The sequence below is a fragment of the Petaurus breviceps genome, unplaced genomic scaffold (genome assembly GCF_028583685.1).
Source record: "Petaurus breviceps papuanus isolate PSGF00001 unplaced genomic scaffold, PetGlider_PUasm1.0 90317, whole genome shotgun sequence".
Taxonomy (NCBI): Eukaryota; Metazoa; Chordata; class Mammalia; order Diprotodontia; family Petauridae; genus Petaurus; species Petaurus breviceps.
In genome coordinates, this window is record NW_027187217.1 from 542,910 (window position 1) to 564,591 (window position 21,682).

Consider the following 21,682-nt stretch of genomic DNA (forward strand, 5'->3'; position numbering starts at 1 on the left):
AGATTCTGAGGGCCTGGAAGGGGAGAGACTAGAGCAAGCTTAACTTACTGCAAAGTTACGACTGACTTGCATCAGGGAAGGGAGAGATCCCAGGGGGGGTCAGACTCTAACCAGGGCCCAAGGGGAAGTGGGGGTAACATGTCGGGATGCACACTCCAGTAAATATGGAAAATCAGTTGTAGATTGTTTCACCCAGTCCAAGGCTGGAAAGAAAGGGAGAATCCTGTGGAAACTCTGAAGTGGAATTGGTTCAAGGATACTCGCCCTGATAATGGGATAAGACTCCAAGTAGAGCCCTTATATTATTTAAACTGAGTAAGACATTTTAGCCGTGTTTTTCTATGATTAGTTTAGAATTATCTTTTCTTTCACCTGATCTGTAACGTTTTTTGGAAACAAAGTTAAAATATATTTGCTTTCTTGTTTTTCCAGTCACAAGAGGAAAATCCTAGGTAGAGTCCACCTAGGGACCACCCCACAGAACCTTGGTGAGAGCCCAGTGTGTACATAGTCCTGGATCCTGGATCACAGCAGCAAGAGAAAGCCCCAGGAAGGTATGAAAGGTTCATCTTGCCTCCATTATAATGCTCAGATTCCTTAAGAATCTGGCCAATAGCTTAGATTCTGGAAATCTTTCTCACCCCAACCCGTGTTTTAATAAACCTTGTTTCTGGCTGAAAGAAGGTTTGAGTGGAATTCATTCAAGGCAGGACCCATATTGTTTATCCTTGAATTTTGGGGTTCCTAAAATCCCTAGACCTCAATAATGTCACCTCTACTTTGTCTGTTTGGGAAGGAAAGGAAGATACTAGCTTGCCTGGACCAGTCATTCACTCATGTTCCCAGTCTCCTACAGCTCCATGATGGTTGCCTTAGCTCTTTATGTGGGGTAGTGCAAGTTGAGTTCAGTGTCTGAGTCAGAATCTTTCTCTCTTGCCTTCATACTAAGAAACTTCAGATTACATATTGGCTCTCCTTCAGTCAGTCAATAAACATTTATTAAGCAGCTACTAGGTGTCAGGCAGTGCTGAGCAGGGGAGACACCAAGAAGGATAAAAGATAGCCTTTGCCCTCACATTCCGATAGGATCAGGCCACACGCTGAAAGAAGCTGAGGAGCAAGGGAGGGGAGAGAGGGAAGGTATCTGGCCAAAGTCCTGGGGAGTGCTGCTGGGTGGGAAATGAAGACATGGCTGGTGGAGGCCACGCTGGGGCCTCGGGGAGAAGCTCTCCACCCTCCACCAGCTCCTCAACTCCTCCATTCTCTATGACAGAGATGCCAAGTCTTCCACTTCTATGTTCTGGCCAGAATCTGTGGTTATTTCCTCTCTCTGCCTTGCAACCCCAAACCTTATTCTTCCTTCACACTGTGATCTACATTTGCCCCACTCATTAGTTCTTTCCCAACCTTGCACTGTCTACTTTATTCTCCCTTCTCCACCTTGAACCTTTGGTGAATCAGCTCAACCCTGCACTGTCCTCACCTGGTGAATCCTGTGACCCATTATCTTGTGATAGATCTTTCCCTGACAACTCCAAGTGCTGGGAAGCACAATCCAAGCACAATCATCCAATCACTGCCTCTTCTCCTACTCATGTGCCACCAAACGAAGCTGGGGAAAATCATGAAACTGTGCTGACTGAATCCACTACAAATCTGTCCGCAATCTCAAGTGGGCCCTCACTGCAGCAAAGCCGTCCTTTTAACCCACCTCATTAACATACAATTCTCCACACCATGGCATATTTTCCAAACCTTTTCATTCCTCCTCAAACCTCCAGTGATGGGGCTTGTGGGAAGTAATGTGAATAACATCAGGATGAAGAGAAAAAACGCAAACAGTATGTATGCCTTGAAGAAAGAGGGCTCAGCCACAGTTGTACAAGGTTTTTTTTTGCCTTTTTTTTTTTTTTTGGAGGGGGGAATGTAGGGCAATTGGGATTAAGTGACTTGCTTGGTCACATGGCTACTTTTTGTGTTAAGTACCTGAGGTCGGATTTGAGCTCAGGTCCTCCTGACTCCAGGGCCAGTGCTCTATTCACTGCGCCACCTAGCCGCCCCAGTCACACAAGGTTTAAAAGAGAAATAAGGATTAAGAAAGCAGAATTTATAGCCAACGCAGCAAAAACATTTAGCAGAATAGGAAAACTTAAATCCCTAGTGGTAAATCTCACCAAAGAAACAAGAGAGAAAAATTGATTGGGAATGCAAGTACACAGAAGTGAAGGAAATGTGGATGGAAGAAAAGAAGCAAAAAATAATGACAGTAAAAGAAAGGAAACTCTCCATACAAGCTGTGATAGTAATGGCAATTAAAGATTCCCCTGTATTGGCTTGGTTTTCAAATTGATTGTATTAAAACCCAGAGTTTGTTAATCCCACCTGTGGGATGGGCTTGTTGATGTGAAAAGAAAGTCCTGAAGTGGGAGGAGCTGGTGACGTAGATTTGGAGAGACAAGAGAGAGGCGGAAGTTTTTTTTGGAAGCAGCACCTCGTGGAGAGGGAGAGACTAAGAGATTGCTGGTGGCCGCTTTGAATTGCCCTGGACTTTTGAGACCTGCCCCCTGAGCTGCCAAGGACTGAGGAGACATGGCTGTTTTGCTGGTACTTTGTCTGTCTGTTTTGATGTTATTTTGCCAGATTTGTCCACTGGTGAAAGACTGTCCTGTTGAAGAAGTCCTGGAACCTGGCATTTGGTTAAGAAGGCCTGAGACTGTCCTGCAGACAGAGAGTGAATACTGTCCACTGGTGAGGGACAGTACTGAGAGTGAATACTGTCCACTGGTGAGGGACAGTACTGTTGTTGCAGGGGTCTGGAGACTGTCCGGCAGACAGAATGAATACTGTCCACTGGTGAAGGACAGTGCTGTTGTTGCAGGGGTCTGGGAGCCTTTCTGTTGGTTCAGAAGCCCTGAAGAAGGATTTTCTTGTTGTATGTTTACAGAAATCCTGGGAGAGGGCTTTGCTAATGTGTTCAGGGGTTCTAGGACTGTTCTACAGACAGAGGATAAATTCATGAAGGGACTGGCAATGTATCTTGTGGCCTTGCTAAGCCTTGTCTCTCCAGGAACTAAGATTGCTGAGAACTTGCCTCGTGTCAAGATGAAGAAAAGACCTCCATTTGGGTATTAAGTGCTGTGTTTAAACTTGATGTAACTCTGGGGTAGATTCAATTGTGATCCAGGGGTGGGGAACTTTTGACCTTTTTGTGTTCTATGGTTGAGCAAATGAATGTATTTTACTTATGTTTGGAAACTAATCTCCATTTGAGAAGAGGGGCTTTGTGGTGGACTTAATTAAGGTATAGCCTAGGGGTGGAGAAGTATTTGGAACAGAGACTTTGTAATTGATTGAATGATTGGAAAGTCCTGGGGTGGGGTAGGCCTTGGAGATGATTTAATCACACTTAGTAAATGCTGTATTTTGAATGATGTCATGTTTTGATCTTCTCTGTTCTTGGTTTGTCACTGAATAAAATAGAGAGCACCTATGCTGGTATTTTGAACCTGGGAAGTTGCCTTGCTTGGTATTACATTACACAAGCAAAACATACTGTTCTCAAAGAGGATGCATAGAAACAAGTTAAGAACTCTAGGTCTCCCAGAAGAATATGACAAATGAAAAAACTAGAACACCAGAATGTAAGAAATACCCCATGTTTCCCCGATAATAAGACACTGTCTTATTATTATTTTTTGGACAGAAAAACACCAGAGGGCTTATTTTCAGGGGCGGGCTTATTTTAATGAACATTGACAACAATTTTAATAAACAGGTAAATGTGAACAAAAAAATGTACCTTTATTCAATAAGCAAATCACTGGGGAAGAACAGGATGACGTGCTCACTGCTGCAGCTCTGATTGGATGCAGCTCGGAGCGCAGCGTGTGTTTCACGGGGGGGGGGGGAACGGTGCATATAGAGGGTACTGTAATGTAGCGTGTAGCGCAAGGGATCACCTTCACTATAGTAGCAATCTCAATAGGGCTTATTTTCAGGGGAGGGCTTATTTTAGAGGAATCTTACACAGTAAGGGGAGGGCTTATTTTTGGGATAGGTCTTATTATCGGGGAAACACGGGTAACACAGGAAAACTGCCTAGAACTTCTGAACAGAGAAGACAGATAACCAATTGAAATAATCAACAGAGAAAACTGTAGGCTGCAAACTCCAACATACATAATGATTAAATTTAAGCGTTCCACTAACAAACAATAGATTCTGCAATCAACCAGGACAAAGGAAATTACAGTAACACAAGACTCACCCATCATAAACAATAAGACAAAATGGGATTATGTGTTCCTAAGAGCAAAATACAGACCAAGGTGACCAATCTTCCCCCAAACCAGAGCCTACTCATAAATGAAAAAAGATTGATAATTAAAAGAGGTCTTGGAAGCATTTCTAGAAAGAAAACCAGACCTGAAGAAATCATATGCTTTTCAAACACCCGAGGGGTAAACTGCACAAACATAAAAACAAAGATCAGGAATAGAATTTGTTTGGGAAATAATGATAATATTATTATAACATATGATATTAAATTATATTAAAATAATAATAATAAATAGACATATATGTCTATATATGTATGTATACATGTATATGTGTAGGTAGATATCTATAGCTAGAAAGAAAAAAAAGCACACAGCAGAGAACAAAAGGAAACTTATAGGGAAGCAAAGAAAAGAGGCACAGTTCTCAACACAATGAGTAGCATTTATCATACAGGCTTTCTTGAAATGAAAATTTATGGTTACATATTTTGAATCCTCTCTTATGTGCTGATATGCACACGACATGCGTTTTTTCCTTTCTTACTTTATATTTAAGTTCCAATATTTAAGCTTATGATTTGTTTTTGTTTTTGTTTCTTTTCATTATGTTTTTGTTTTTTTTCTCAATTTGGTGTTTATGTTGTGTTCTGGCATTTGAGTCGAAAATAAAAAAAAGAAAGGTAAACAAATACAGTAACCAAGGACAGTAACAACAAAATGACAACACAGACCATTAAGAAATTTCTTTCTAAATGTATATGAGAAGCAAGCAGAGGTCAGATTGTTACAATGGTGGAGAGACAGACTTGAAACACTGTGGGTCAAACTTTTCACAGCACCTTACTTAGGGGTGAATCACTGTTTTTGTGGGACCTCAATTGCAGAATGTTCTGTGTGAAGAAGAGGAAGGAGGCTGATGTCACTGGACTTCAGAGTACATGAGGGTAAATAAGGTATAAGATGACTGGAAAGATAGAAAGGTTGTAAAGGGCTTTGAAGGCCAAACAGAGGATTTTATATTTGATGCTAGAAGAATAGGGAGCCACTGGAGTTTACTGAGTAGGGGGTAATATGATTGGATCGATACTTTAGGAAAATCACTTTAGTGGCTGAATGGAGAAAGGACTGGAGTGGGGAGGGACTTGAGGCAGGCAGATCTTCTCTCCCCCCCCCCCCCCCCTCAAAGCAGGCGATTGCAATAGTCCACATGTGAATGTTAGAGAAGGGGGCATATTGGAAAAATGTAGCAGGGATGAAATCAAGGAGAGATGCTGCAGAGGTGAAAGTGACAAGAAATGCTGTAGAGGCAAAATTGACAAGAGATGCTCCCGAGATGAAATTGACAAGAGATGCTCCCGAGATGAAATTGACAAGAGATGGTCAGGTAAAATTGACCAAAGACGTTGCCTTTGAAGTTCAGAGCAAGTAATGTAAAAAGATGAACATCAGGAACATCCAGGCTACTCATAAGAATAATAGTTGGTATTGGTGTAGCACTTTTTACATATTATCTTGTTTGAACCTTACAACAGCCCTTTGAGTGAGGTGCTGTCATTATCCTCATTTTATAGATGAGGAAACTGAGGAAAATAGAGGTCAAATGACTTGTCCAGTGTCACATCCTAAGATTAAACAACATTTCATCATTGGGTCTTCCCAAATACACTGGGGCAGCTAAGTGGTCCGGTGGACACTGCTCTGGATTTAGGATCAGGAAGACTCTTCTTTCTGACAAATCCAGCCCCAGACACTTATTAGCTGTGTGACCCTAGGCAAGTCACTTAACCCTTTTTTGCCTCAGTTTCCTTATATATAAAATGAGCTGGAAAAGGAAATAACAAACTACTCCAGTACCTTTGCCAAGAAAATCTCAAATGGGGTCAACAAAGAGTCAGATAGGACTGAACAATAGTGAGAATAAAACTTCCTCAATCCAGGCTCAGTTTTCTTCTATTCACCCAACTTCTCTTGCCTTTGAGGCAGTAAAGATCACTTCCAAGGTCAGGGACGATTGCCCTGTGTTACTGCAACTTTCTGTTCTCTGGCCTAGAAGCCAGAATCTCCTGGTCTCAGGGATGCCCATGATCCCTGTCCCCCAAATTTTTAACCCATTAGAGTTCTGAGCCACTGTTCCAGTTTTTCTGTGGGGCCTGGGTAGATAGTTGAACCTCTCCTTTGTTTCCAGAAAGCAAGCCACCCGACAACATGTCACCCCACAGGCCACCCCCAAATCCTGGGCTTCTTATTTAGTTCCAATTCCCTACCTGGAGTCATAGCCCAACCAAGTGTACAATTGCAGGCCTGAGGACTGACCTCCAGTGGCTTCCTTTCCAAAGAATCATTCAAAAGCAGACATTCTTTCCCTATTTGTACACAAACAACACTCCATTAAAAAGGGACAGTCCTTCTTAGGCACTGGCTCATTTTTCTTCATCTATCCTTTTCTATTGGGACAAAATCACTTTTAGTCCAAATTCAAACCCCTCCCCTCTGTCTGTTTTGAAGGTAAAATGAGTTCTGAGCCAATCCCCCAGCAGAAGTTGGAGGAGATTGCAGGTGGCTAGGTGGTGCAATGAATAGAGCACCAGCCCTGGAGTCAGGGGGGTCTGAGTGCAATTCTGGCCTCAGACAGTACCTGTGTGACCTTGGGCAAGTCCCTTAACCCTATTTGCTTCAGTGTCCTCATCTATAAAATGAGCTGTAAAAAGAAATAGCAAACCCCTCCACCATCTTTGCTAAGAAAACCCCAAATGGGGTCATAGAGGATCAGACACAGCAAAACAAAAAGACTCAACAACAAAACCAACAGTGCTCCCCATGCTTGGCGCACACCCGGCACAGATCATCATCTCGCTCGGTGCACATCTGGCACAGATCATCAGCTCGCTAGGTGCACACCCGGCGCAGATCATCAGCTCGCTAGGTGCACACCCGGCACAGATCATCAGCTCGCTAGGTGCATACCCGGCGCAGATCATCAGCTTGCTAAGTGCACATCTGGCACAGATTATCAGCTCACTAAGTGCTTGTCAATTTTCAAGTCAGTCCTAGATGGAACTGGCCTCGGTCAGTCAAATCTCTCCTTCTCCACCCTCTCAGGGAGCGACCCCAACCTATGGCCCCTTCTCCAGTACTTCAGGCTTATCTGACCAACCCAATGGAAGAGGAAGAAAAAACAAGGCTCTGGGCATTGAAATGACTCACTAGTGGTCGTTGGAGATGGGCTGGGATGTCCCTTTCTAGACACCACCACAAAGCCAGCCCACAAACCTCAGCAAAGGACTCATATGGAAGGGGAACTTGGATCTACTTTCCATTCCGCCTTCGGCCTACTAGCATCAGGCTCCCATGGTGTCCCTTAGAAGAGGGTCACAGACCCTAAAGTCAAAGATCAGGGCTCAGGTCTTGACTCCTTGACCTACCTAGTGACCTTACTATCTTCAAGCCTTGGAATTCACCACCCTTAAGATAGGAATAATAATACCTGCTCTCTTTGACCTGGGGGAGCCTCCCAATCTCTTGGATTTCTGGTTGGCTGTATCAGCAAGTGAAAAGACCAGGAACTGGATTAAACTGGGAGAAAAGACCAAGACCTAGCTTCCTTGGCTCTAGTGATCTCTGTGCATTTCTCACTCATGCATCTTTTCATGGGAGAACAGAGGAGGTTTAGGGTTAAAAAACTGGGGAATCCTGAACCCCAGAGCTGTTTGGATGTAGTTGGGCATCATCAGATTTATAATCTAGCTTCCAGAGATGAAGAACAGATATACAAGCTCCTGGACTAGGTGGGGTTGAGTCTGAGGGCGGGGACCCTTGATCTTTATTCTGAAGAGCTTGGTACCTGGGGGAGTGAATTTCTAGCGGAGAAGATTTGAGGCCTCTAGCCAAGACCGCAAAGTTAACTAAAGAAAATCTGAGAGAATGTAACTGGCGGTGGTATTGGTCCCATGCAAGGATTTCTGACATTAAAAAAAAAACAAACTGGAAACCCTTTTTCTTTTTTTAAAAATTGGCTTTAAGCTAAAAAGAGCATAGTGGCTATGCTTGATAGCTAAGGATTCCAGCTTAGTCAGAAGCTATAGGAAGCAGAGCAGTAGATATTCTATGCCCAGTTGAGCAGAAGATGCTGAGGTCGTGCTCGGGGGAAGCTCCTCTGGACACACAGGTTCTCTGTGTGTGTCAGCCCCTCCATGTGCATTCTCTATCTGTAGCCACTCTTGCTACAGACACTATGACTATTTGTGAGAACATCATCCAGGTTTATAGGAGAAATGATTTGTTGTTTGCTGGGGGCCAGGAAGTAATGGTATATGGGCTAGTGCCTGCTTGCTTGATGTATGACCTTAAAAGGTAATGAATAGAGCTGTGGAAGATGATTGGCTATATGTACCTATAAATTGCTCTGATACGGAAGTCAGATCTCTTTTTGTCGCGATGTAGCTGAGCCTGAATAAACAACTCCTGCAAACCTCGGGTGCTCTGTCTGGTAATTCCTCCTAGGAGGCCAGTGACGACCGAAGACTTACTATGGGTAAGTGAGAGGACGGGATAGTAAGTGAGATGACGGGATATCAATAGCCCCCCACAGTTGTTATGTTTCTTATGATTGCTATTGTGATTGTCTTTTGTTTTCAAAGAGGAAATGATGACATGACTTGCAGTTGACTTTGATTTGAGTGAGGGAGGGCTGTGCAAGGTCACCATGTTTCTTATGATACCATTTCATTAAATGCCCTAATTATGAACTAACTATTCTCTAGATGACTATTGAAGGTAAACACACTGGTGGGGGGCTCAGGAAATGTGATGTTTTTTGAGGACATGTGAATCTATGGAGTCCCTTGGGCCAGAGGAAGCTCTTCTCTGGGGGATGAGCCCTTGCATATGAGGGGGGAAATGTTTCCAGGCACTACAGACACAAAGCATGAATATTTGTATTATTTGCAAACACAAGAGTCTTAGAGGCCTCCTTCAGGCTTCCTCCAGCTTCCTTATCACCTCATCATCCCTTCTCCTTCCCAACTGCACAGAAGGAAATCTTCCCACTTTTGAGAATGTAAAAGAGCCCTGGCCCTCAGTTTGGCCCCCTCCCTACTATACTGAGCAGGGGGTGGAGCAGGCAGAAGGCGTAAAATCACAGCGAGGGACAAGCAGCTCCCTCTTCTCCCATGTCCCCCAAAGGGCTAGGGTGGGAGGGGTCAGGTCTGGGCACTGTCACCTCAGCTGCTTCTGGGTGTGGCCTCAGGCAGATCAAGTTGCCCTCCAGAGTCAGCATGTGGAGTTTCTTGCAGAGACCCAGGTACCGGACCTGCTCAATGTTCTCAACGTTGTTGCCCTCCAGGTCCAGAACCTCTAGCTGATCCAGCAGACAGATTTGGCTCAAGTCAGAAATGTTGTTGTAGGACATGTACAGCTCCTGGAGAGACAAAGGGAGCCATGAGCTTGGACACTGCCCCCTGGTGGGATCGTGGGGGACAAAGCCCAGGCAATGCTTCCAGGAATAGGCAGCCTCCTCCGCAAGTCAGTCAAATCCCCTGTGCTCCTGGGGAGACAAAGGGAGCCATGAGCTTGGATGCTGCCCCCTGGTGGAAGAGAGAGCCTGGGCAGTCTCCAACCTTGCCTCTAATCCTTTGGTATAAACCCCAGTCTTGCAAGTAGCCAGAGGAACTGAAGAATTCCCAGGGAGCCAAAAGGGGCTGTGACCTGGAACTCTGGTCCTGCTTGGGGATGGGGTTGGAGAGAGCCCTAACAGGGAGCTGGGGCCCAAGGAGGGCCAATGAGGAAGCAGCCTATGCATTTCTTAAGCACTGAACTTTCTGACTAGATTCTGAAGCAGCCTAGGGGTGGGGAAGAAGGAGCCTCCTGGGTCCAACAGCCCAGAGACATCTCCTTCCCCAGCCCTGAAATCAGCTGCTTGTGAGGGGCATGCTAGTGTGGGGGGCATGCTCCCTAGATCCAGAATAAAGAGCCAAAGTGGTGATGAGACTGTCAGGGGACCCCTGCTCTGGCTGTTACCACCAGAAGGAGAATGGGAAAAAGAGGAGTTGTGTTTTGAAGAAATAAACTCCAAGGAGACAGAGGGGGTGTAAGGGTTATGGGATTTAAAGATCTCCCATGCCCCATGGACGTGCTGACATAGAAGAGCAAGAGAAAGTGAAAAGCCGAGCTAACGGTCCTGCGGTTGGCAGTTGGCGGCGGTTGCCTTTTTTTTTTTTTTTGAGTTAGGACCCCTGCGGAGCACTGCCAGGGGCCGGAGCTGCTGGGAGCAGGACTTTCTGCTAAGGACTCCTGCTGAGGACTGCCAGGGGCCGGAGATGCTGGGAGCGTGCTTCCAGGACGCTGGGTGGTTGCTGTGAGTGGGGAGAGGAGGACCTTTGCCTGAGGTAGCCTGTTCTGTTTTAAAGGCTTGAAAATGTGGGTGCTTTCTACTTTATCTACCTGTGCCAATATCATAACTACTCTGATGGCTTTCACTTTCTGGTTTTGGGACTCAGTCTTTTGGTATCTTAATAAATTTTCTAGTTTATTTCCCCATATGGCAAACCTGATGTATTTTGTGATGGATAATTATATCAGCATATTTGTAATCTCTATAGGCATTGTGAATATGGCATTGCTGATACATTTGGCGACGAGGATGGGATCACAAAATGTCAGGCCTCTGTTTGGAAGCAGTGGGGCTTTAGAGGGAAAAATGGCTATTCCAGGATGGGAGGATTTGCCTTATTCCTCTCTAGCCAGAGAATGGGCTAAAAGCACAGGGCCCTGTGAAAACTGGGAACCAAGGCTAAAAGAGGGAGAACCTGGAGATTTGGAAAGATGTTTGAAAGCAATACCCATAGAACCAGGCAAAGAACTGGCAGGAGTGTGCAGGAGAGGCTGGGTGCTGCTAACAAGTTATCGCCTTATGTGTAAAAGTAGGGATAAGCTGCTGAAGGAAAGAGCTCGGATGGCTAGGGAGTCAGCTGGTTTGCCTGAGGATTCTTCTGTGTCACAGCACTCAGAAGAGCAAACTGGAGGGACTCAAGTGGTCCAGGAGCAAGCTACTGTTCATGTAGCTAAAAGGAAGCAAAAAACTAGCAGAAGGAATGTGCATGCAGCTTTTGTACAGGCTGGGCAGAGTTGCCCTGACAGCTTCCAGGAGAATGTGTGTGAGGAGAATGGAACAAGGTTAGATGAGGAGTCTCCTAATGTAGAAGCTCTCCCCATACAAAGAAGAAGACAGGAGAGCCACCGAGGCAAAACAGAGTCCAGGGAGATAATTGAGGACTTCACTCAACAGGAGATCACTGATATATTGAGTAGATTTACCCAAAGAATGGGGGAGTCTTTAGTGTCTTGGATAGTAAGAATCACTGATGAAGGCGCAGGAGGAATAACACTGGACAATGAGGACTGTTTAAAATTCATAAGTATCAGTCAGAATCCTTTTGTACACCAGGCTTTTAGGGATCACCATATGCAAGGAGGAAATAACAAAACGAGTCTTCTAGCTTTAGCTGCAGAAGGTTGCAAAAAGCAATATCCAACTGAATCTATGTGGCCTAGGGGAGACAGACCCTGGTACTCACTTAGAGACTGTATGAGAAAACTAAAGGAGGAGGTAATGAAAACTGCTATCCTGATTGGAGATGCAAATGCATATTATGATACCCCCCTAGGAGTTCCTCATAGAAATATCATAGTGAAGACGGCTCCTCCTGCATATAAGCACCTAATTCTGACTCTTTTAATTGGAGAAATAGGGCACCCTCTTTCAGAGGTGCTGGATAAGATTTCACAATTAAGTGATTTAGGGGAATGGGAAAAAGACAAATTGCCTCGAGAGAGAAGAGTAAACAGCCAGAGGATTCAGAGACAAAATAGACCCACAAGAAGGGAACTGTTTACTGCTCTATTAAGAGCTGGGGTGGATTTTAGAAGAATAGATGGTATTCCAATTGAAGAGCTGCATAAGCTGTACCAAGAAAAGATACTTAGCATTAGAATGAACAGGGAAGCAGGAACCACCCCCGCAGGTATTTCTGAATCTGAATCTTTGTATCCAAGTTTGCCCCACCTTCAGGGGGAATAGGAGATAGGCCAAGCCCCAGCCCAGATAAAAGAAATATGCAGAAGAGATTGCAGACCCCATATTGGTTTAACAATCTATTGGAAGAATGGATCAACTACTGTGACTAGGGCACTGATTGATACTGGGGCTGAGGCCACACTTATCTATGGAAACCCTGATAAGTTTAAACATGGAACTCCTATTACCATCACAGGTCTAGGAGACACTGAAATATCAGCCAGACAGGTTAAAATAACAATGAAAATTGGGCAGTTACCTAAGAAGGAATATACTGTGGTTGTTGTACCCATTCCTGAATACATCATTGGGATAGATGTATTGAGAGGCATGACTCTGAATTTACCTGAAGGAAGATACCAATTTGCTGTGAGGAAGATAGGAATTAATACAGTTTTAGTAGGAAAACTAAAAATGGACCCAATCACTTTACCTGAACCTTCTGAAGTAATTACTTTAAAACAGTATCGTGTGCCAGGTGTGCAAGATGAAATTGCCACTACTATAAAGGAATATGTTGAAGCAGGAGTGTTAGTCCCTACAACCACAAGATGGAATAATCCTGTCTGGCCAGTAAGAAAATCAGATGGGACATGGAGAATGACTGTGGATTATAGACAGTTGAATAAGGTGACTCCTTCTTTGTATGCTGCTGTTCCAGATACCATCACCTTAATAGAAAGGATCCAGAAATATGATGGGACTTGGTATGCAGTTATTGACTTGGCAAATGCCTTCTTCACCATCCCAATAGACCCTAAACAATGGGACCACTTCGCTTTCACTTGGCAGGGTAGACAATATACTTTTACTCGCTTGCCACAAGGGTACATACATAGCCCCACTATTTGTCACAGGATTGTGGCTGAACAGTTGGATGAATTAAAGCTACCTGGTGTACAGCTTACCCACTACATTGATGATATCATGATACAGGGAAAAGATGCGAAAGTAGTGGAAAGGAGTTTGACCCTTCTAATTGAGCATATGAAAAGTAAAGGGTGGGAAATTAACCCTGCAAAGGTTCAAGGACCAGCTCAGAATGTGAAGTTTTTGGGTATACAATGGAACAAGGGGCTAAGGGAGATTCTTCCTCGAGCCCGACAAAAGATTCAGGATTTTCCTACCCCTACCAATAAGAAGGAGGCCCAAAAGTTCATAGGATTGTTTGGATACTGGAGGCACCACATTCCACATTTGGGACAGATTTTAAAACCTTTATATAGAGTCACACGGAAGAAATATGAATTCGATTGGGTACTTGAGCAGAGTAAAGTTTTTGAAGAAGCCAAGGCTGCCATACAATTGGCCCTAGATTTGTGGCCCATGCAAAATGGTCCAGTGGAATTGCAAGTGACTGTACAAGATGATTATGCAAACTGGAGCTTATGGCAAAAACAACAAAGCCGAAATGTACCTTTGGGATTTTGGTGTAGGAAACTCCCTTCATCTGGAGTCCAGTATACACCTTTTGAAAAGCAGTTGTTAGCTGCATATTGGGCTTTGGTGGAGACTGAACAACTGACTGTGGGCCATGAAGTGATATTAAGACCTGGAATCCCAATTATGACCTGGGTAATGAGTACCCCAGCTTCTCACAGAATTGGACATGCCCAAGAGGCTAGTATAATCAAATGGAAGTGGTATATTCAAAATAGAGCGAAAACAGGCAAAAGCGGAGTCTCTGCTCTGCATGAATCTATAACAAACATAGAAATTGAGAGGAGTGACACACCCCCTGAGCCAAAGCAACAGTTGGTACAGTCCACTGTAAAATGGAATGAGGGATATGATGTATTAACTGAGGAACAAAAGAGACATGCATGGTTTACTGATGGGACAGCAAAATATTTGGGGCAAAAAAGACATTGGAAAGCAGTGGCCTATAACCCATGTACTAGAAGGACTTTGGAAAGTACTGGGATAGGTGCAAGTAGCCAATATGCTGAACTTATGGCAGTATATCAAGCCATCAGAATAGAACAAGGAGGACAGTGTCATATATTCACTGATTCATGGGCGGTATCTAATGGGTTAGCTACATGGATGCCCATGTGGAAAAATGAAAATTGGGAAATTCATGGTAAACGAGTCTGGGGCAAAGAATTATGGGAAGATATCTGGAACATGTCTTTGGTCACTGACTTGTCAGTTTTTCATGCAGATGCTCACGTGGCCCCCACCACACCAGAACATGAGTACAATGCTCATGCTGATCGACTGGCAAAGATTGCTACTGAACATATTGTTCCTACTTTGACAATAACTGATGATCCGGTATTAGCAAAATGGGTCCACCAAACAGCAGGCCATTTGGGGGTCCAGGCCACACACCAGTGGGCACAAGATCGAGGTATTAGTATCTCTCATTCACTGTTAAAACAGATAGCAGAAGAATGTCATATATGTCAATTGGAAAAGGAGCGAACTGTTCCTCGGGTAGTAACTGGAGAGATAGCAAGAGGAAAAGTCCCAGCCCAAATCTGGCAAATAGATTATATTGGTCCACTACCACTGGATAAAGGATGCAGATTTATATGTACTTGTGTTGATACCTATTCAGGTGTGCTAGTAGCTTGTCCTTATAAGAATGCAACCCAGAAAATCACTTGTAAAACTCTAGATCTCATAAGTCTATATTATGGAACCCCAATGCAGATTCAAAGTGACAATGGGTCACATTTCAAAGGCAATGAAATGAAGAAGTATTGTATACTAAACAATATAGAATGGATATATCATATTCCATATTATCCAGAAGCATCTGGGTTGATTGAAAGAATGAATGGATTACTGAAAGAACAGTTGAGGAAGTTAAGTTCCAATAATTCATATCAACATTGGAAGGATAATTTGTTCATGGCTTTGCGTAATTTGAATAATAGACCATTGGGAGGAAGTACACCTCTAGCCAGAATGATGACCCCCAATCTGCAAATTAGAAAACAACAAACACACAAGATCCCAAATATTGAGTATTGGACCTTGAAGCCAGATGTCTCAGCACCGTACCCAGGACCACCTGGTTCGGTGGGGTATGATTTACATTGTTTAGAGGACTTTTGGTTGGACAGAAAAGAAATAAGAAAAATTTCCACTGGGATATGCATAAGAATCCCTAAAAATCACTTTGGGCAGATTTTACCCAAATCAGGATTACCAGCTCAAGGAATACATGTATTGGCTGGAGTAATAGATTCTAATTATCAAGGAGAAATTGTTGTAACATTCCAGAATTTAGGTGAAGGGCCCATACAGATTCACAAGAATGATAGGATAGTCCAAGTGATTATCGTTCCTTGTAAAACAATGCCACTTGTAAAAACTGACCCTCCTTCCAAAATAACTGTCACAGGAACTGAAGGATTTGGTTCTAGTGATAGAATAAAATCAGGAGCTATGATGTTCCAAAGGCTGCAGAGATTATAGCATATGGGAAGGATAACACTGTAACTATTGTTTATTCTGGAGAAGATGATTACAAAATTGTACCCTTAAATCATTTATTCTACCGTGAGTGAGGCTACAATAGTCTGGTTATTGTCTCTTTGCTTCTTCTTGATTTTTTGTTTGTTCACCTTGTTTGTTAGATTTGTTTCCACAGGCTTGGTACCCTCAATCTGTAGATGCCTGATAGCTTAAGCTGGATGTCACCCTCTGTCTGCAACTGTGATGTGTCACCCTTGGACCTGGCATCAAGCATATTAAGAACTGACCTCTCAAATGGGACCCCTTAGGACAGGGACAGCTCTACATCCGATTTCAGCAGCAAGTAGCCATAGAAGAAGAGATCTTCACCCCTTACCACAAGATTTTGGGGCCCCATTTGTTCGGGATGGGGGGAATGATGGGGAGCTTGTGCTCAAGCCCCACCCTAAAATATGGTTTTCTGTGTTTATTGTGTGCTATTCTTGTTATATTGTTGTGAAATTTTGTTGACACCAGTTATTCCTACTGTATTTTTGCCAAGTAAGGGACATGAAAGATCTTGGGGCCGAATGTAAGGGTTATGGGATTTAAAGATCTCCCATGCCCCATGGACGTGCTGACATAGCAGAGAAAGAGAAAGTGAAAAGCCGAGCTAACGGTCCTGCGGTTGGCAGTTGGCGGCGGTTGCCTTTTTTTTTTTTTTGAGTTAGGACCCCTGCGGAGCACTGCCAGGGGCCGGAGCTGCTGGGAGCAGGACTTTCTGCTAAGGACTCCTGCTGAGCACTGCCAGCGGCCGGAGCTGCTGGGAGCAGGACTTTCTGATAAGGACTCCTGCTGAGGACTGCCAGGGGCCGGAGCTGCTGGGAGCACGCTGGGTGGTTGCTGTGAGTGGGGAGAGGAGGACCTTTGCCTGAGGTAGCCTGTTCTGTTTTAAAGGCTTGAAAATGTGGGTGCTTTCTACTTTATCTACCTGTGCCAATATCATAACTACTCTGATGGCTTTCACTTTCTGGTTTTGGGACTCAGTCTTTTGGTATCTTAATAAATTTTCTAGTTTATTTCCCCATATGGCAAACCTGACGTATTTTGTGATGGATAATTATATCAGCATATTTGTAATATCTATAGGCATTGTGAATATGGCATTGCTGATACAGGGGGAGGGACCATGCATCTGCCTTCCAGACCCACCTGGCCTGGCCTGGATGGCTCAGGGCACTGGGGACCTGGTACAGAGCTCCTCAAGATCATAACCTTGGGCAGCCCTCAGCATGCCAGGCTTGCCTGAGGGCAGAGGCAGAGCCCAAAAGCCAGGACTTGGTCCAGCCAACCTGAGCCCCCCTCAGTTAGCCCACTGCCACCTCCTGGGGCCAATCTAGTCCTCATTCACAGAAATTCAGCACTTAGCAGGTCACTTGGGATCAGGCTTGTGCCCCACTTAGAGTTCAGAGACAAAGAACCATGACTGAGGCAGTTAAAAGACAAAATCAATTAGCTTTAAATAGGATCAATTAAAAAAAGTCCTAGAATCTAGCCCAGCACTGCACTGCTCAGACCTCCTGCACCATCTGCCCGTGCTCCGAAGCCGACCTTCCATCCACCACCACTTCGAATTCCCAACACCCTCACCAGTACTGCCCCATCAGTGATGAGGACATAAAGGCAGGGAGCTCACCAAACAACGCAGTCAGGGTGGAAAGAGGCAAGGGCAGGGGGGACGGTGCAGGGCAGCAGAAGCATGGCCCGCCTTGAAGAATCCGGTCAGGATGAGCAGAGACTGAAGAGGCTGCCAAGGACAACAGACAGGCTGTGGCTGCTCCTGGGGGCTGGGGCTCTCTTGGGGGAAGGATGAGAATCAGGGAAGGGGAAGGAACCCTATGGAGCGGGATGGGTCAGGGAGAAAGCAGAGAGAGCCCTTGTTGTTTTCTTCAACAAAGAGAATGGCCTTTGTTTGCACTGGGAATATCAGAATAAAGAGGACAAAGAGGCAGCCTAAAGAAGTGGCCCATGGGAGGGCTGAAGTCTGGCAGGGATATATGAAAGACTGTGGCCACTGGACAGGAGGACACATGTTGTCTTGACTTCCAAACTTCAGACCAAGTCAGACCCTTTTCTGACAGGGTTTGCCTTAAACCAATTCACCAGGTTCTGGTGCAAAACTTGGACTCTTTGAAGGATGGTGCAGTGGATGAATCTGGAACTGCCTGAATGGCTGGACCTAAAGAGCTGTCAGTTGGCCACCAAAAGTTCCCATAAAGTTGGAAGAGGTCTCTAGGGGAGGACCTCAGGGGTCAGCATGTGATCTTATGCCAGTGAACAACTTTATGCCTTGGATATTTGTCACATCTGCAGATGACTGGGAGCTGGGAGGGATAAAACACATAGCCCATGACCAAGTACAAGTGCCAAAGATCTTGACCTTTGGGGGCATGGGGGCTCAGCAAGACATCTTACCCACCAATGCTGGGGAGGGTCTGGTCTGTGACTTAAACAGAGGAGCACTGCATAACCAGTGTGTCTCAGAGGTGGCACTTGAACTCAGGCCTCTCCTGTCTCTGGGTCTCTCTATCCACTGTGCTGTGAAATTTAAGATGAAAAAACGGACATTTGAAATCATCTTTGCGAGTTCAAGATAAGCATGGGAAGATGGCTAAGTAGCAGAGCATCTGAAGAGGGTCTGGGGGCTTTAGAAAGCACACTTTGAGCCCCGGAGGCAGCACTGCCTTCATCCTCTGGCCCACAGATGCCACAGGAGGCCTGTGGTCAGTTCTGGGGGTACTGGGTGCCTCAGAGGGGCTGCAAGCTTTGGTCTAGGCTGGGGCTGAGTCACTCCAACCCCTCCTATGCTCTTCTTAGAGCACTGATTGGGATGGGGGCAGGGAGGGTCAAAGCTCCTTCTCATTTTCTTTCCTGAGACTTGCCTTGTTTTGAGTTCTTTAAAATGTGCTGACACCCGGGTCTTTGACTCCTCTGATAGACTCCCCCAGCCCCCAGCCTGAAGCCCCATAAGGGGGACATTCCCTGCAAAGAGTCAGATTAGGGCCTCAGGGGTTGGGGCAGACTTGTCCTTGAACCAGGGCAGATTGAGCTGCTGGAACCCCTGGGCATCTGGCTTCCTGACATTGCTCTCCTCACTCCACTGCCACAGTTTGTCCCAGGCTCCCCATGGGCCTCCAGACTCCTCATGTTTGTCTCTCCTTGGGGCTGTTCCTTCACAGCCCAGCCTTGGGCACACGCCTTGCTTCCAACTTTTGGCTATACAAGTTATGCTTCAATGGAAATCTTTTGTGTCCGTAGCTCTTTCCTTGTTCTCAGTAGTCTCGCCCCATTTCTTTGGAGAATTCTTCCTATTTTAAACCCTATGGAATTCTGGGGGACCCTTCAGTATGTGAGTAAAGCAGGAGGCATAGGGCACTGAGCTCACATATCCCAGGGATGCTGAAAAGAGCCCTTGAACTTGTCTTCAGAGCTGACCTCCTACCCCCTCCCCAGGTCTGGGGGGAGATGTGCAGGCTGACAGCCAAGGGACTGAGGGTTTCCTGGGGAACCTTGACCCTCAGAGGTTCCAGCAGAGAACACAAGCAGGCAGTGTTCCAGTTTCCTAGGGATGCCAGGGTTGGTGGGGGAGCTACAGAGAGCCACCTACCTTCAGAGAATGAAGAGAACTGATGCCATCCAAGTCTGCCAGCCCACAACGAACCATCCACAGAATCTGAAGGTGGGATAGGGAGGTGCCCAAGTCCCTTGCAAGAGATCAGAGAGGAGATTGTGGTGAGCGAGAGAATAGCCTTCAGGAGGAAAAGACCAACGGCTCTGTCCCATGGAGAGAGACACCTTTGAGACCTTTCCCTAACTCAGCATTAGCTTTAGCAGCAAAGATGATCACTGACCCAGTTTACAGCTGAGGATACAGACAGAAAGGTAAAGTGACTGACCACAGCTTGTAAGTGAGGCCAGATTTGGATGGGCTCTTCCTGAACCCAGGCCCAGAGCTCTGTCCATTGTGCTGCCGGCTACCCCTAAGGAGGGTCCGAGAAATGAAAGAAGGGATTGTGTGCCAGGAAAGCCTCTTGGGGAACTTGCGGACAACAGAGCTCTCTTGTCTCCGTAGACCCCGAGAACTTCCCAGAACCTACTCAAATGGAAGGCCGATGCCCCTTCTGGTGGCTCAGGTGGGCTGATGCGCTTGGAAAAGGAACAGGGGAAGCCCCACCAGAGGCTCAGGGAGGACACAGGCACTCTAGGGGGTGGTTATATTGCTGTAGGGTATCAAAGGCAGATTTGGGAAATGAACAGGCAGGTAGGGGGAAGGGGGTGGCACCTGAGCTTGAGCTTTGGATTTCTGGGCCACAGAATATACCATAGGCATGGCAGGCTTCTAGCAAGAGAACAGGAGGAAACTGGACAGCCCCTGTACGATCTCACCAGCTGCTATGGAGTCCATGGTCATCTCTCCTCAGATGATTCTCTACTTTGACCTCTCTTCTGATGGCCAGCTGCCGATGCCCAAGACAGAACTCATGATCTTCCCCCACCCAAGACCTCCTTTCTTCCTATTGCCTTATCTTCTCTTTTATTGTGGACTCCACCATCCTCTGGGGCTCCAACCCAGGGCTCCTCTTGGACCCCTCCCTCTTTCTCATCCTTTGTAAGGTTCCATGTGTATGACCCTTCTCTCCTCTGACTGCTACCACTCGGCACTTCACATCTAGACACTTGTAATAGCTGCTGCTTGGTTTCTATGACACATCTCTCCTGGGTCTGGTCCATTCACTCCACTGCCAAAGTACAAGGCTGACCACATCACCTTCCCCTCACTCAATTACCCCCAGGCTCAAATATCCAATCCCCTGCTTGACTTTTAAAGCCCTTCATGGCTTCCTGACACCGTCTTCATTTCTTGTAGCACAATGGCATCTGTCCCTTCCACAGACCACAGTTTATTTAGCCACTACTCAATTGATGGGCATTCCTTGAGTTTCCAGCTTTTTCTGCCATCATAGAATGAACTAGTATCTGTTCTATGGAAGAATTTGTTTTACTTCATTATGCATATTACAAGTATTTTTTTTTCTTTTCTCTTTTTTAAGGGAATGGGAAACGGGAGAAAGAAAATAGATTTCTATTCATTAAAAACACCCTCTGCCTAATTCCCAACACTCTATCACATGAATGAAAGGAGAAATTCAAGGAGGAAAGCACACTCTTTCTTGGAGAGGGACGGACCATATTCCAGGGGCATCTCTCCATGCTGCCTTCAAGGCACAGTTGTACGGCTAAGAAGCCACTTATTATAGCCCTTTTAAATATCTAGGACAATAGATTTGGGATGGCCACTGGCAGATGTAAGACATATATCCATATGGGTCATTTCAATACCCCTGAACTTCTAAAGAGAAAGAAGGTCCCCCAAAATCTATTGACTTTGTAGTTAATTAACAGAGCCATTTATAGGATGCTTTAAGATGGGTACTATACACGTTATCTCATTTAACCTGTCCAAATATTTTGGAGCCCCTCTGCTTCCCAGAGCTAAGGCCCAGCCAGCAGGCTATGCCCTGAACTTGGCATAACCACAATCCTTTGCACTCTGGCAAAGTGCACTGCTTTGACCAGCACCAGGTGTACGCTGCCCCCTGTTTCCCAGGGACCTGAGAACCATCCATCACCTTGCTGGACTTGCTCACAATCCTTGTTCCTTATAACAGCTGAGGGAACTGAACCACGTACTGCCATCCTCTTGGAGACTGTTCCCACAGGACCCAAGATTGCCTGCATGGTCCCCGAATGAGCCTGCTGTGGGAAATGGTTACTCAAGCCCCAAGAATGATCATGTCCTAGTCCAGCCCACTCACGGATAGAAGCACTGCCTATACCGCAGCGTGCTAAGCTTCCTTCTCAG

The 21,682-nt window shown here is 45.5% G+C and overlaps 2 protein-coding genes across 2 annotated transcripts in view; one reads left to right on the forward strand and one right to left on the reverse strand.

Moving 5' to 3' along the window:
- The window catches only part of RNH1 (ribonuclease/angiogenin inhibitor 1), a 140,246-nt gene that overhangs the window by 14,876 nt on the left and 103,688 nt on the right, over nt 1–21,682 (forward strand). The window lies entirely within an intron of this gene.
- Nucleotides 1–21,682, reverse strand: part of LRRC56 (leucine rich repeat containing 56) — a 66,974-nt gene that overhangs the window by 9,715 nt on the left and 35,577 nt on the right. The window contains exons 6-7 of the mRNA XM_069107961.1: nt 19,427–19,523; nt 9,499–9,696 (exon numbers count right to left, since the gene is read on the reverse strand). Of these exons, the coding sequence (XP_068964062.1) occupies nt 9,499–9,696; nt 19,427–19,523 (295 nt within the window). The remainder of the gene's footprint in view (nt 1–9,498; nt 9,697–19,426; nt 19,524–21,682) is intronic.